A 17146-nucleotide genomic window follows, 5' to 3' on the forward strand; every position below is an offset into this window, starting at 1 on the left:
GAATTTTATTTTGCAGGGATACTTAAAATATTAGTATGAGTTATGGATCTCACAGAATAAATGTCATATGAGTATTTTACAACATACAGCTATTTAAGGAGTCAGCAAGGGAGTTTGTTTCATTAGTTTTCCATTTAAGACACAGTTGTAATCTTTTTAAGATGTTGTTCTCAGCTATAAGTTTAACAAGTTCTTCCTACTTTTTTAATGTTTCTACTTTAAAGAACATGTTTAGATGAACTCATAGAGTTCTTCATGTTAAACTTTGTGTTTATACTTTTTTACCATTTCTTGATTGATATGGTTGATAACAGCATGTAAATAATTTGCCTCAACAAAGTCTAGTCAGGTGGTTTCTTCCACCATCCAATTTCAGGAAGATTGTGTTTTTTTTTGTTTAGTTGAGGTTAAAAGTTATTACAGATAAATAAACATAGTCTAAATGGTGTACATAACAGGCTGCAAGGTCAGTTCTTAAGCCCATTAAATGCATGAGCATTGATCAGAAACATTATTACTCTATCTGCCTTTTAGACAGAAATTATGGTCAAATGTCTTGTCCGTAGACACCAAGCTGAAGGAGATTTTTAACAGCCTATTTCAGTGAGGATTCTTCCAAGTATCATTATTTTTAGTATAATAGTGAAATATGAAAACAATTAGTCCTAATTTATGTAAGCAATAGCACAGAACTTGTCACATAATGACATTTTGATTTAGTCACAGTTGTTCAAATCCTTCAATTATTCGAAGACACATTCCGAAGACCGTCAATTATACTTCTTTTCTTAAATTTTTTTGTTATTTACTTGTTCTTGATCATTTTAAACATAAAAAGTTCAACAGAACTAAAAGACTGTCTTCTAAAACCTATGTAGAAAGCACTTGGCGATGATGTCTTGTCCGTAGACTTTTTGGGTAAATTTCGGCTTTCATTTTAAAATTGCGATATCTCTGCCAAACATAGTCGTAATCACAAAAATGAGACCATTATTTAAAGAGAAATGACTGAATTTTTAGAAAATAACATATTTGAGTTGAATAAATGCATTTCAAAAGGTATACAAAAACTGAAAGCATGTAGAAAACAAAAAATTCTAGAATTTTGAACTTCAAAAGAAGATAATAACTACAAATCTTTGTGTAATTTATTAGTTTTTTCGGTTTTCTACATTACTTTTATGTACCTTATCATGTGGTAACAATTTTGTTGGGTCTCAAAGAGCTATTTGAATAAAACAGTCCTTTAAAAATGGTCATGTCTGTTTTATTTTTTCCCTGAAGATTCATCTTTATATCGAAAAAAAAATATTGTCGAACTATCAGACAGCGACAACTACCATTGTTTTTGTAGAACCAAGGTATATGGTAAATTAACATTTCAAAATAAAAGAGTTTTACAAACTTTTATTTTTGACCCCAAGTGAAACAAAAAAATGCATTTGATTGTGACTGAGGCGAAGAATAAGAGCTATCAAATACACCAAAGTGGGGAATTTTCCAACAAATTCTAATAACAGCTAGCTAGCAGGAAATTCAAGGGTGTAAACTAAAATGACAAAAGATGCATACTAAGCACAGGGTTCTGTCTCATTTTGTTATTCACTGCTAAGCATTACAAAACCTGTGAAGTAACATTATTTGAATCAGCAAAGAACAAAGCTCAACTACAATAGTTTAATAATAGTTTAGCTTCCAGTTTACTTAATAAAAAAAAAGAATTAATATACAATGTACCTCACCTAAGCTATTTTTTTTCTCAGGTCTTAAAAATAATTCCCAGAAGATCACGGGAAAGTATAAAATAAAATTCCTTTGCTGCGACAGTTTTTTAAGAGACACAAGAGCTGTCACAGGAGTGACAAATAATACCCCCACAATACGGCCTTGTCACAGAAGTATGGCAAATTTTAAGTTGGAAAGGGACCATAACTGCGTCAAAAAATAGGTGGTTTGTAGTCGAAGTCAAACCTGTATTTCATGAGGTAAAACCTGTGTACCAAGATTTATTTATATATAATAAATCGATCAAGCCTTTCATGAGTTATTGCCCAGAAACCATGAAAACAGACAGACTGATAAGCTTATTCCTATAATACCTCCCACTTTGTGTCACTTCGCCGTAAAACCCAACTCACTCACTCACTATATACCATCCCCCACCTAACTTTGTTTGTGGGGATATAAAAATGTATATAAGCAAACATCATGATTTTGAGTATTCCTTATAAAATTTGAAATAAATTGCAGAGCATTAGATTTTAATGCCCCCCTTCGAAGAAGAAGGGGTATTGTTTTGCAGATGTCGGTCGGTCTGTCTGTGTCATTTCTCAACTGGTTAAGCACTGGGTACATCTGAAGTACATGGAGAACAGCTTAGCAAACTGACATTGTGGACAGACCCTTTAAACTTATGGTCTTTATTATTTGATGAAATTTCAACAAATGAAGTCCATTCCAATGGACCTTTTGTTTACTTGTGTCAAATTCAAAATTGTTCAGTTTATCTGCCAAAAAAGTCATTTAAGAGACTAACCATTTGAACTTTTGTGGGGGTGGGGGCTGAGATTTTAGTCTGAGTCAAAATTTTATTTTCTTCGCTTTCTATTAAAGTCAGAATTTTTTTTTCAGAACTTGAAGGTCAAAATATTTTTTTCTAGAGTAAACCAGAGGTTTTTTGTTCAAAATAGTTTTTGTTATTAAAAAAAAAAAAACAAAAAAAAAAACAACAACACACACACGATAAAGAAATTGATTCTGTTCTGTATTGAGTAATTTGCTTTAGAAGGTACACATGAAATAGCTTAAAATACAAATCCCTTTGATTTTTATAATTATTTAATTCTTATACTTCTATACGCAAAATGGTTAAACAAGGTGATCGGTAACACTGACAGATGTTCCATGAAATTACAGTAACAAAAGGGGCTTTACAGACACGGAGGTTGTGTTAAGGAAAAATGTGGTCGAGTTGTGGTACTTTAATACTACACTCCAAAGCCTGGGAAGCCGTTGATAATATTTTGCTTTGTCAGAATAAATCATACCTAATATCTATGCATTAAAGATCCCGATTAATTTGCGCTAATCGGTGTTAATTGGCATTCATCGTGTTTCTGATATTACCAATGCCTGGGGAAATCTGAAGGAGTTTCCATGTCTCTACTGATTATCCATTTTCTGTAAATAACTTAATTAACAATTGATCATATTTGTGCTTGTTTGAAATGAAAACGAGGCAATGCTGCCAAAAATTAGGCAATTTTCATAGATAATTAGGTCTGCATTAACATAACATCTTTCAATTTGATAGCTATAATGACGCACATTTAAGTTTATTCTGACATATTTAATAGTCATTACAACTTGCTGGAAAAACTGTGGTAGGTACAAAATGGTGTATGTCTATGACCTGGAAATGTTCCGAAACCTTCGTAAGTACATGATTCCGATCTGTCTCTTCCGTGAGAATTCTGTTTCTATTTTTGGATTATTGCTTTCAGAAGTTATCATTCTTTATCATACACCAGCATATCTCGAGTGTAATATAGGTGGTGCTGCGGTCAAAAAACAGGCTTCCCCAGGCTGTCAATTTGCAGGTAGAAACAAGGAGCTGTGTTCAATAAACGCTTGATGCCCCCGGTGGCATCCTTGTCGATAGATTTTGCACCAAATTGAGGTCAAGGTCAAACTGAAGTCAGGTGATGTTTGAAGATGAGGAATGGTCACAGTTTACATCTGTATTAGTATCAATTCATTCTTGTAAGCAGTATTGATGTTAGATGAAACGGTCCCACTTGGTTAACCAAGAGATAGCCCTTATAAAGCAACCTAAGTCCAAAATGAGGTCAAGGTCAAACTGAGGTCAGGTGATGTCTGAAGATGAGGAATGGTCACAAGTTACATCTCCATAACTATCAAGTCATTCTAGATAAGGGTAATGATGCTAGACGAAACGGTCCCATTTGGTTAACCTCGTACGGATTAACGGACAGACAGGACAATCACTATATGCCTCCTGCATCAGTAGATGCCGGGGGGGCATAAAAAATTGTTAAAAATTGTCAGACTGGATTCCCAGGCTAAGCACTCCCCTCCCTCTCTCGGATCTCTGTTAATATGGAAAGTATCAGTGGAAATATTTGAACTGTACAAGTAGCTCTGGAGCACTGTGATATATATTTGGAGAAATTAATAATATTCTAGTTTGGAATTATCACGCCCAGGCCTTTGTACTTAATAGGTCATTCTGCTAATAGCTACCTGTACCTGTTTTAGCCTATATTTTTTAATGATTGCTTTTAGGTTAAACAAAGGTCAAAATTATTTTAGAATTTATTCAAGGTACAAGCAGTCTTGTTGGTAGTGTAAAACAAGAGCTGTCCGTAAGACAGCCAATACTCGACTATTTAAATTATTGTCCCAGAAGCAGGAAAATGTTACCCTAAATGTTAAAATATCTATAGAATTTCAATCCCGTATCTGCATTAGTTTTTGAGATAGTAACTTGCATGCAAAACTTTAACCAGAAGTTTTATATTCAAAAGGGGACATAATTTGACCAAAATGCATGTCAGACTTATGGGACTTGATGCAATCAACTAGTTTTATAACCCCAAAGGCACATGACTGTGAAGTTTCAATTTGATATCTGCATTTGTTCTGCAGATAGGAACTTGCATGCAAAACTTTAACCAGAATTTTCTAAGGTCTTAAAGGAGGCATAATTTGCCCAAATTACATGTCAGAGTTATTGGACTTGACCCAGTGAGGTTGGTAATTGATCTAGAAAAATTAAAAATAAGTTTCAAATATATATGCCTTTAAGTAATAGCTGTATGTACTTGCACGCAAAACTTTAACTAGGATTTTCTAAGTCAAAAAGGGGGCATAATTTGCCCAAAATACATGTCAGATTTATGGGACTTGACCCAGTGAAGTTGGTAATTGATCTAGATAAATTGAAAATAAGTTTCTAATAAGTATACTAGTGTGTATCATTTTTATCAAAGTTGGGGTAGGGGTGCCAGGGTGGGGAGATCGTGGAAGGAGGCCCCAGCCTGCAAAACTTTGGTATTTAAACCCAAAGTCCTGCAGTTTTAACAGAAAATTATTTCTGTCATCAATAATTTTGCACTTTTTTACCAGAAGACTAGTTCTATTTAAATTGATTTTTTCTATCATAAAGAGTTAAAAAAATCATAAGTATTTTTATTTCAGTTTTTTAGTTTGTCTGACTTAAAAAAAAAAATCTACAAGATACTGTCGTCACTTGATCGTCAGTGTCTGTGTCGGCGTCAGCGTTGGTTTAAATTTTGTTTAGGTTCACATTTCCTAAAACATCGTAAAAGCTACAGCTTTGAAACTTTGCACACTTTTATACCATCATTAGATGACTATGCAGGCAAAGAAATAAATCTGGTATGCATTTTTTTGTCGGAATTATGGTCTTTTTTGTACTAAGAAAATTTTAGTTTCATGGATAAAATTTTGGTTATGTCCACCTTTTCTCAGAAACTATAAAAGCTACAGCTTTGAAACTTTGCACACTTTTATACCATCATTAGATGACTATGCAGGCAAAGAAATAAATCTGGTATGCATTTTTTTGTCGGAATTATGGTCTTTTTTGTACTAAGAAAATTTTAGTTTCATGGATTAAATTTTGGTTATGTCCACCTTTTCTCAGAAACTATAAAAGCTACATCTTTGATACTTTGCATACTTGTTTATCATCATTAGGAGACTATGTAGGCCAAGAGCAATAACTCTGATACATGTATGCATTTTGATAGAAATATTGTCTTTTCTGTGCTTATAAAATTTGAGTTTATTGGTTAAAGCTTTGAAACTTTACACAACTGTTTATCATCATTAGGGGACTATGTAGGCCAAGACCCATAACTGTGATATGCAGTTTGTTAGAATTATGGCCCTTTTTGTACTTAGAAAATTTGAGTTTATTGGTTTAGCTTTTTTGTTTAGGTCAACTTTTCTAAAAACTATAAGCGGTACAGCTTTGAAACTTAAGAGGACAATGTAGGTATTCAAGAACCATAACTCTAACTTAGATTTTATCAGAATTATGGCCCTTTTTGTACTTAGAAAATTTGAACAAAACTCTTTTCTTAAATATTGTCCAGCACTTGCATACAAGCGATGGCACCCATAGGCAGTGCTCTTGTTTAGTCTAATAGTATCTTTTTGAGAACTATTTTCTATAAATTTTATAAAATTGTCATCTCACTTTTTAAAAGTGTTGCAACCTTTATATGTATGATGGTTGTATTGGGTTCTCCCCCAGACAGAAAATTTTGAAATTTGTGCATGCCAAATCCTGAATTCTAATTATGGCAGTATGTTACTTTAGGTGAATTATGTCCAATTGTCCAATTATCCTTGAAAAAAATATACTTTTGTGTAGTATCATTGGTGTTTGTTTCAAAAGTTAAATGCAGAATTCTAGTGAGCTTTTAAGATAAAATTATCTGTATATTCTTATAAATAAGAAGGAAAGGTAGGTATAATAGTACTAAATAGGTAATCAAACAGCACTTCCAGACTATTGACGTATAATGGCAAAAAGAAAAAAAATTCATTTTATTCCTAGTTAAATTGGCATTTTCATGTTTTATGTAGCCAACTCCAGTGGACCTATCCTTGACATTCTTGTAGCATTTTCAAGGATATTTTTTGCATTTACAGAAACCTAAACAAACCCAAACAAACCTTATAACTTATGTGTTCATACCCACATTTTAGCTGTCAGTTTAGAAGAGATAGTGTTGACCTGTAAGACAAAAAATCTCCCCTGGAAGATCTATACCTGGCACCTTCTTTTCTTGGTGTTTCTGTGATTTATAGGTCAGCTTGTAATTCTTTTTTAAAAAAGGCCTGTCTATGTGCTACAGTTCTCAGAAGATTGCTAATTGTATAAAGAATATTATAGCAAATAAATAAATAAAAAAGTTCAGTTCCTTTGAAGTCAGTTTTTTTTTCTTCATGCTGAAGCCAGAATTTTTTTTTCCAGCAAATCCAAAACCAATTTTTTTTCTCTCTAAAAAATTCCAACCCCCTAACAGTCAGTCCCGACACACAATATGCAATCTTCAAACCAAAAATACCAACAATGATACAAATGGAACCTCTAAAACCATGACATTTTAAAGCAAAATGAATTTTGCTAGGTATTGTAACTGACTCAACTAGATTTTTTTCCAGCGCGAAACTATTGTAACTACACTTTTTCCTTTTTTCTCTCTTGTCAGATGAAGAAGCTATTTCTATACCAGTGTACTATATAACAGACCTTGAAATGAATGACAAAAGTACATTAATTATTATATGGATACAGTTACAATACTTTTGTACCAATGTAAAATTTAAAAATCTTTGTGCGAAACTATTGTAAGTGCACTAGTACACTTACAATAGTTTCGCACTGAAAATATAAACAAATTGCACATACAGTAAAATGACAAATATCATTTTTCTCCTTTTTTTTGTTGGAACTGAACTCCAATATTTTTTCACATATTGGGGGATATAAAAAGATCTATAAATCTGCAAAAAGATCATTTTAGGCCAGAATGTCACTTACAATAGTTTCGCGCTGAGCCCACGTTATGTACTTCACATTGTAATTTACAAATTGTTTTATATAACTCACAGACCATGGATAAACATTCTTATATAAACAGTTTTTAGAAATTAAAACATTAAAAAGTATATGAATGCTGCATTGACAAATATATTTTGTTTAATTTTATTTTTATCCACATATAAATTGGAGTCTTCCTCCATCGTCAAAAGCTGAAAAAGATCCCATAATGGCCTAAATTGTGTCAGTGTGACTCTAAACTCATCAAAAACAAACAAATAAGAAAGCAACAAAATTTTATATACAAAAATTGTACATTGTAAAGGAAAGGAAAGGCAGAAAAAGTATGATATTAGTAATTATTTATTAGGCCTATCATTTGAAAGCCCTTAGCAGTATCAGCTAAAATCATCAAGAGTAAAGCATCATAGTGATAATGAAATAAAGTACATGTACATGAAAATATATTGTACTTAAGGTAGTTCTTTCATTTATATATTTAGGTATAAATGTATAATTGTTTTCTGTGTGGTATTTTTCAGTGTGGTATAGTTCTTGGAACTCTGTTGCTGTTGTTTGCGACTTGGCTGACCATTGTATCATGTGAACTGTTGATGAAGGCTGGGGTCACTGCTAGAAGGAGGTCTTACTCCCTACTAGGTATTTATTCTTTATTTAATAATATTTCTTGCTGTTGTTGGGTTGATTTCTTGCTGTTGTTGGGTTGTCTTGGGGTTCATGAGACCAAATTTGCCCTGATTTTGAGTCTTGATTATAAAGAACGACTTTTAAAGTGCTTAATTTTGAATTTCTGCTTGCTCTGTTTTGTAACAGAAAGCTCTTTAAAATGTAAGGAATAAGGAGAATAAATGTAAATAAAGTTTCTGTCAATTGAACAGCAAGTTTCCAATGTTTTCACTAGTGTTGGCAAAACTTGTGCTACATCCTGTTCTTTGTTTTCTTGGAGTTTTTGTCAAAAATTAGGGTAACCATACATTTAACAGAGGGAAGTAGGGCCGAATTTCCACCCAAAACAACCAGGTAAAAAACACTGAATATGTTAGTTATAAATGTACATTCATGTATATTTCAATTTATTTCAGCATTCTTTACCCATGGAGCCCTTGGGAAGATGATAGTTGAAGTAGGGTAAGGATTTCCTTTGTTTGTCTTGCATTGATAGTGTATAAAAGATGTAGAGATGGAATATTATACTCCAGGTCCTGAGGTCATAGGTTGGAATCCCATTGGGTTGGAATTTGTCAATGTTTTAAAAATTTCCTAACCAAGGCCAAAAGTGCAGGAAGCAGTCAACAGGGGTTGTTAACATAAGTTGTTCAGTTTATACTACTGGTAGTTTAGCTCTATTGTGATGAAAGCTTGAAACATTAATTTTGTATCACCCCTGAGTCGTCTTCCTCAAAAAGCCAGTATTGGTGTATTGAAACATGGAAGGTCTTGTGAATATAATATAATATTATTATTGTTCACATAAAATATGTGATACATTCCACATGTATTTGTAGACTTTTTTTGTAGAGGATTTATCAGTATTTGCCCTTAGCGTGATTTACAAATTGAGGAAACTTCAGTTTTACTATATTATGCATTAACATTACATTAAACACTGCTAAACCCAAAATAGCTGGTATCTTGTTAAAGCCCCCATCACACCAAACTAGTTCTCAAAACGTCCTAACCCGTCCTAAAATATTGTAAAACGGGCTGCGATCTGGCTAGAACGTATGAAATTTGGCCGGAAAATATCCATAACGCGAACATAGTTAGTTCTTAAACAGTTCTTGATACATTCATTGCGTCTTTATCCCGTCTGAAGTACGTTTATAGTAAGTTCTGTTTGGAAAAAATGCCCGTTCACCTCATGTGAACACCGTTTGTAGGCAGTCAAAGTCCGTCTATAGTCAGATTAAAGAAGTTCGTAACTAGTCCTACTTCGTTCCGAGTACGTTGAAATACGTTCTAACTAGTTGTTAACTCGACCAACTCGTTCACAGACAGTTCAACTCATTCTGAATACGTCCTCATCTCTCCCTAGTACGTTCAGAACGTAAATTGCAATCACGTTCTGGCCCGATGGCTATCAAAAGCCATCACGTTTCGCCCAGTTCTCCTTCTCGTTTGTCTCTTCAACCTCTCAAGACACAAAAAAATCTACAGCAATAGGCAAGTATCAATATGACTCCAAAGAAAAGTGAAGCCATACAGAGACAGGGTGTAAAGTGTTAAAGCAGTAAAAAACCAACGTCTTACAAAAGCCCATACAGTCTCCTGAGTCGGCCCCTGAACGTAAAAGTTGAGAGGATGAGTGTCTTAATACATTCCCTGCACCTTCTGACGACTCTGTCTCCAAGTCCGAAGATGAAGGAGGACAGAGTCAGAAACCAAAAGGCATAAACTTGGTTAAATCTTGTGCCCAAATCTTGAACCTGTACGACAACGGCATGTATTTATACCCTAACTTGTGCAATTGTACTGCATACGGGATCGACGTTGTAGGAACTGCGAATAAACGTACTAAACGTACTAAAAACGTGCGGATCGTGCTGAGAACGTATTGTAAACTCTTAGAACTGTTTTGAAACGTATTGCAAACTTAGTATTTTATTTTGATCGTATTTAGATGGAATAACGACGCACTAAGGATGTAATGCGGTCGAGTTAAGTCTTTCTGTGAACGGGTTAAACGAGCTACAAACGGATCCGGTCGGTGTGCACACGTACTTAAATTGACCCACGATCGCATTACGTCCTACTACGTCTCTAGTACGATCGAAGTACGGTGATTCAGTTCTTAGTACGTCCATCTCGTTTTAAGTACGTTGTCAGTCCGTCTAACTGTAGGACGGAATGATCGGCAGAAATTTTTGAGTAGGCTCAAAGTTCTGGAGCACCATTCCCGTTCAACCCTGTCCGAGCCAGTCCATAAAGTTCTTAGACAGACTGTAGAACGTCGCTACTGCGTTTGTTCCGTTGCCACACAGTTTGAGCCCGTTCGGCTACTTTTTTAGAACGTACTGAAAACGAGCTTGGTGTGATGGGGGTATAAAGAAATGAATGCCAGAAAAACAACTCACTTAGGATAGAAAACTTTCAGGCATCCTTTACACTATTTTACACCAAAATTTTCTGAAAAAAAAGAGTTATATTTCGAGATTTATAAATACATGCATATGTTTGATATTTGTGTAGGATGATCGGTCTACAGCTGGGTACATTGATAGCACAGGTTGTCATTATTGGAGATCTAGGTCCTGCCATTTTGTCAAAAGCTACAGGACTTCAAGTAAGTACTTCATTGACACAATATTGACTCTAACATAGAGAATAAGAGTTTAAGTGAGGAAATGTTTTTTTCTGAAATTGAAAGTTTTTCTGTATCTAAATTGATAAAATTCTGGTAAATATGGTCTCTATGTTTGTAACAAGAAGGTGACCTATATGTAATAACACAAACATAGAATTTTTAGCATATACTGGTAAACAAAAATGAAAATGTTGAAATGGATAGGTACTGCTTATAAAATATTCAGAATTGGTCCTCCAGAAAAAAGAGCATACAGAACTTATTCTGTAAAAGAGTTAAACTGCTCAAGTTACCCAGTGTTTTGGGTGATCCAAATACAGAAAATATAAGGACAATGTCATGGGATCACATGATATACATCATGTACTCAAAAAGAGTCCATGTTCTTGAGTCAGTAAAGCTGGAGTGAGCAATAGTCTACTTTATGTCAAAGCAATAGTCAGAATATACTTAAAGTAAATGTTCTGCTTGTTACAGAATAGTGAAAACCTGAGGACAGGTCTCATTGTTGTTCTATGCTTGTTTGTTGGTCTACCGCTGGGCCTCCTGAAGGATGTAAGAACTCTCAGCAAGACAAGCTCTCTCTGTATAGCATTCTATGCTTTCTTCACTTTTTATGTAAGTATAAATAATACAAAATCCAGGCACAAGTATTTTTGTTCATCTTTTTCTTATATCTAGTTTGGAACAAATGCTGAGTATGGGTCATTCACTTCGGTTAGTCGTTAACCCATTGGCTTCTCAGGAACGGTTTCCTGTATTAAGTTTTTGTATAATCACTGTTTTCCCTAATCTATCAAAGACAATTGTCTTTGGAAACTTGAGGCAATACGAAAACCACATAGGGTGACCCATGATCAAGAACCACTACCATCTTGCGTTTGCAGATTTTTTGGCCCCTTTTGTAAACGTTAGAAATACAGATATCTGGAACGTTTAGGTTTCTAGTCATCATTGTCTCAACATCCGCATTTGCTTTGGTAACTTGGAATTACTTTTGATTAATTTTAAGTGACGATACTATGTGTGACAATTAATTAAATAAATTTACATACTTGAATTTTTGCAAGATTGTAATTGCACCTCTTTTGCACTCTGTAGAACTCGTTTCTTGTAAAGTTTTGTATTTAGCAGCTTATGAATCAAACTATCTACTCAAATTATGCAATAAAAACAAAACATGTTCACATTAGTGAGTTGTACCAAGAAACCATATAATTCCTGTTTTGCAAATTAGTGGCATTTTGGATTACGAAAATTTAATTTCGTTGACATGTTTTATGTTTGGTCAAAACTTTCTCTTGAAATCTATTCAACTTTTGCATTGAATAATTTTCTACGTTGATTAAATATTAAGATTGACCCAACACGCAAGCAAAATATACCCACATAGTTTTTTCGAGTATCTTCCACGTTTTGTACTAGAAAACTCATTTACTTGCTTATATTCAGTGTTTAGTTCATCTTTCCTGTCAAACTTCAGTTTGTTTTTAAAGATGTTGCATTGTCTTGCCCAATTTATAAGTGGCACTGGTACAACAGAATAATTCTATCCTGATTTTTCAGATGATGGCCTTTTTTGATTGACATCATGGTAGGACTAATAATTACTTTTAATACACAAACATGAAATAATAGCTTGGGTACAACTAATGCGGGGTTTTGTTTCATTATTTTCAGGTGGACGTATGGCCTGAGAGTGGGTAATTTCATCTCTTGTTTATGTCTTAAACCCAATTTGTTTTCAAGGAAAACTGCTGCTACATTAAAAGAAAACATATTTTTAAAAATACCACTGTCTGGTTCACACTGTGAATTTGAAATAATATTGACCACATTGTTACCGGTCTACATGGAGAACAATTTGAGCCGCACCATGAGAAAACCAACATAGTGCATTTGCGACCAGCATGGATCAAGACCAGCGTACGCATCTGTGCAGTCTGGTCAGGATCCATGTTGTTGGCTTTCAAAGCCTATTTGGATTAGAGAAACCGTTAGAGAACAGCATGGATCCTGACCAGGCTGCGCGGATGTGTAGGCTGTTCTAGATCCATCATGGTCGCAAATGCCCCATGTTGGTTTTCTCATGGTGTGGCTCATTTATGGATTTATTTTTAGATTAATTTTAAGGTTGACTTGATATAATTGTTGTTGACATTATTATATTTAAATTAAATTAACATACTGGAAGAAATTTCTGATTGACTAAATATTTGTGTAATGTCTGTGATACTACCAGTTCCTTTTCCCTTCTGTAGACTGCTCTTGTTACTAAATTTTGCTAAGTGCTGACATTGCAGCAATGACATCAAATTCATATCTAACTACAACATTGATGCAAATGAAAAAAAAACCAGTTAAATTCAGTGAGTTGTAACCTAAGTTTAAACGCAGTTATAATTCCTGTTCGAACTGCAAATTAGTCAGCTAAATTTTCTGAATTACTGTAAAATCATTTAATTTCGTTGACATGAAATTTCGTGGTTTTGGTCAAAACGGACTTTCGTGGGGATATGAATTCGTGGATTTCAACTTTTGAACATAAAATGAATGAGAATTTTTCTTGTACGTTGGGATTAAATTTCGCAGATTGACTCAACCACGAAGTCCACGAAAATTAGTACCCCACGAATATTAATTATTTCCGAGTACTTCCACTTTTGTAAATATAAAATGCTTCAAGTAACTTGCTTACATTGGCAGTGTATTAGTTCCTTCTTTCACATGTGCATACTTCTGTTTGTTTATTATAGATTGTTGCTTTGTCCTTGCCCAATTTGATAGCTGGTGACTGGTACAACAGAGTGAATTTCTGGAGAATGGAGGGATTTTTCCAGTGTTTGCCTATTTTCTCATTTGCATTCGGATGTCAGACGTAAGTTACACTTGAACATTTTAGAATACACTAGAACCACTGGAAATTAAATAGCTTTTTGGTAAACTTAAATATTCAGTTTTGAGGGTTTTTCGATTTACAGGGGTTATTTTCAATAGAAGGAACTTATGCCTGAGGAAAAATATTGTTCAGTTAAGATGGGCTTCTACAAAATGGGGTCTGGTGTAGACTGTTTCCACTGTCAAAGGTTTTTTGAAAGGGGTTGTTTTATTTTTATGCTGTGCATGATTAGCTCCAGTTTCAAGTCAGTCATAATGTGCATGATCTCTGTAACACTGGATATATAAACAATTAGACATCTTTGTTAGTGTGTTAATGACTTAAGAGAATTTAGGATTCTCTGAAAGATATTTTTGACTATGTACTAATTTGTCTATGAAAACAAATGTCATTTTTTCATACTGTCTTTATTGTGTGGGATAATAATTAACTAAATTAAGCTATCTTTGAATATTTCAGTCAGTTGTTCATAGTTTATGATGCTCTAGCAGATCCGTCACTGAAGAGAATAAATGGTATAGTCAGTTCTGCTGTAAACATGTGCACAGTCAGCTATCTGCTGGTAAGAAGGAAAGTTTTACATAAAAATGCAGTTAATTAAGTGTAATGTATTCTTAAAATCTTTGTCCCATGCCCAGATATTCTTCTTAACACTATATTAAGAAAAGAAAATGTTATCTCGTAAATTTCTGGCAACCTCTTAGTATGGTTGTTTGGAAAACCAAAAACATGCAGATTGATTATAGGATGAATGTTTAATTTAACTGATTTGTGCACCAAAGTTTCAAAATTAAGACCAAGAAAAATTTTGGTAATCATGATATGTATTTCACAGACGCCAACAACTTTCCATACAATATTTAGATAACTGACAAAATTTTTTCCCTTTCAATTTCAGGTTGGATTTTTTGGCTACATAGCTTTCTGCAATGCGGGTGATCTCTCAGGGGATATCATCAATCATTTCCGGCAGAATACTGTCTGTGATGCTATTAAACTACTGTTTGTGTTTTCTATATCTGTCACGATACCACTGATTGTGTTCCCGTGCAGAGCATCTCTGTATACACTCTGTTTTCCACATGTTCATGTAAGTAATTACATTTTGCATATCAATTTACAGTTTTTTTTGTTTTTTTTTTTTGTTTAATTTTGTGTTTGTTTGGTTTTACGTCACATTGACAAAATTACAGGCTATGTGGCGACTTTTCTGCTTTTGATGGTGGAGGAAGACCCCAGGTGCCCCTCCGTACATTAGTTCATCACGAGCCGGCACCTGGGTAGAACCACAGACCTTCATTAAACCAGCTGGATGGCTTCCTCACTTGAAAAGTTGTTCTTTTGACATGACATGCGTAATAAATGAAAGTAGCTTATTATTTCTAAAGGTTGTTTTATAGCAAAGTATACACTTTAACTACTGAATAAGGTTGCTGGTCAGAAGTATTTGCTAGTGGGTCCCAAAGACTGAGGGAAAATCATTTTGACCAAGAACCTGCAAGCCATTCAATAAGTTTTATTACATTACATCAAAAATAAGTTTTCACAGATGTTTAGCTTGACTGTTTGATTGCACGCATCCATTGTCTGCATCTGTTAAGGTTTTGTATGTGTATAGTAAAACTTGGTTGTCGGGAATATATCAGGACAGGAGAAGTTAGTTACTTACAAGTGAGGTTCTTGATATCCCTACAGCTAAACAGTTCTTTATATTGGTAGTTTGTATTATACAATCATCTGTTAGTTAGATTATAATTATGCAGTTGGTCATCAAGTCTATCTAATTTCTATGGTCAATGCAAAAATATTTGTGAACAGTAAGTGTTTAACATACAATGTATCTCCAGTAGAAGAATGAATTTGGAAAAGTAACTTTTACAAGATTATGCATAATTTGTTAGCGACATTTACATCCCTTGAAAGGAATGCTGTAACTTGATGGGATGTCAGTTGTTAATGTAGAGGCCAATATTCCGTGTTCCTGAACATTTATCATGCCTTTAATGATATAAAATGTTCACCGCTACATTTAGTTAAAAATCCAACAAAAAATCACAATGACCGAGTAATAATGAATAATTCATCATACATTTTAACAATAAGATTGTGTAGATCAGATAAATGCATTGCAAAATAATGCATAGGATTAGCTTAAAATCAGTTAAGTCTGTATACACAAGATTTAATACTGTTTGTCCATTAGAATGTTTGTCCATCCGTGCGTACGAACCAGATTGCCTACAGCCGAATATAATAACTATTTAGTTCGTACACACATCATTCCTTGTGGCAAAACCATTAAACTGACCTATCTATAATTGACCTTGACTCTCATATGACCTTCACCCTCAGTCTTAAATCTTTAATAAACAACATTTCAGTAGCCCTTAGTGACAGAGGATTGAACCTACACACATTTGTTCACAATAGTGCTGTGACATGAAGTACAAAGGTCCCATAATGCTATTTTGCTTGTTTGCAAAGTTATGAATCTTTTTTTAGCTCACCTGTCACGAAGTGACAAGGTGAGCTATTGTGACCGCTTGATGTCCATCGTGTGTCGTCCGTCAACAATTTGTAAAAAAATCTTCTTGAAAACCACTGGGCAGAATTACACCAAACTTCACAGGAATGATCCTAGGATGGCCCCCTTTCAAAATTGTTCAAAGAATTGAATTCCATGCAGAACTCTGGTTGCCATGGCAACCGAAAGGAAAAACTTTAAAAATCTTCTTCTCAAAAACCAGAAGCCCTAGAGCTTAGCTATTTGGTTTGAAGCATTGCCTAGTGGACCTCTACCAAATTTATTCAAATCATGACCCCGGAGTCAAAATTGACCCTGCCCCAGAGGTCACTTGATTTTACATAAGAAAATCTTAAAAAATCTTCTTCTCAAAAACCAGAAGCCCTAGAGCTTAGATATTTGACAGGTAGCATTGCCTAGTGGACCTCTACTAAAATTGTTCAAATTGTGACCCCGGGGTCAAAATTGACCCCGCCCCAGGGGTCATTTGATTTTACATATGAAAATCTTCAAAAATTTTCTAAAAATAAACCACAAGGCCTAGGGCTTAGATATTTCACATGTAGCATTGCCTAGTAGACTTCTACAAAATCATTGTTAAAATCATGATCCCCGGGGTCAAAATTGACCCCGCCCCAGGGGTCACTTGATTTTACATAGGAAAATATTTAAAAATCTTCTTCTCAAAAACCAGAAGCCTAGAGCTTAGATATTTGACATGTAGCATTGCCTAGTGGACCTCTACTTAAGTTGTTCAAATCATGACCCGGGGATCAAAATTGACCCCGCCCTAGGGGT

General features: G+C 34.4%; 1 protein-coding gene across 4 annotated transcripts in view; it reads left to right on the forward strand.

Moving 5' to 3' along the window:
* The window catches only part of LOC123563041 (putative sodium-coupled neutral amino acid transporter 10), a 44437-nt gene that overhangs the window by 7880 nt on the left and 19411 nt on the right, over positions 1–17146 (forward strand). For all 4 annotated transcript variants that reach the window (XM_053528626.1, XM_053528632.1, XM_053528623.1 and 1 more), the window contains exons 3-9: positions 8143–8260; positions 8704–8749; positions 10811–10904; positions 11403–11543; positions 13682–13803; positions 14284–14386; positions 14723–14914. In XM_053528626.1, coding sequence (XP_053384601.1) covers positions 8143–8260; positions 8704–8749; positions 10811–10904; positions 11403–11543; positions 13682–13803; positions 14284–14386; positions 14723–14914 — 816 coding nt within the window. The remainder of the gene's footprint in view (positions 1–8142; positions 8261–8703; positions 8750–10810; positions 10905–11402; positions 11544–13681; positions 13804–14283; positions 14387–14722; positions 14915–17146) is intronic.

Source organism: Mercenaria mercenaria, chromosome 2 (assembly GCF_021730395.1).
Source record: "Mercenaria mercenaria strain notata chromosome 2, MADL_Memer_1, whole genome shotgun sequence".
Taxonomy (NCBI): Eukaryota; Metazoa; Mollusca; class Bivalvia; order Venerida; family Veneridae; genus Mercenaria; species Mercenaria mercenaria.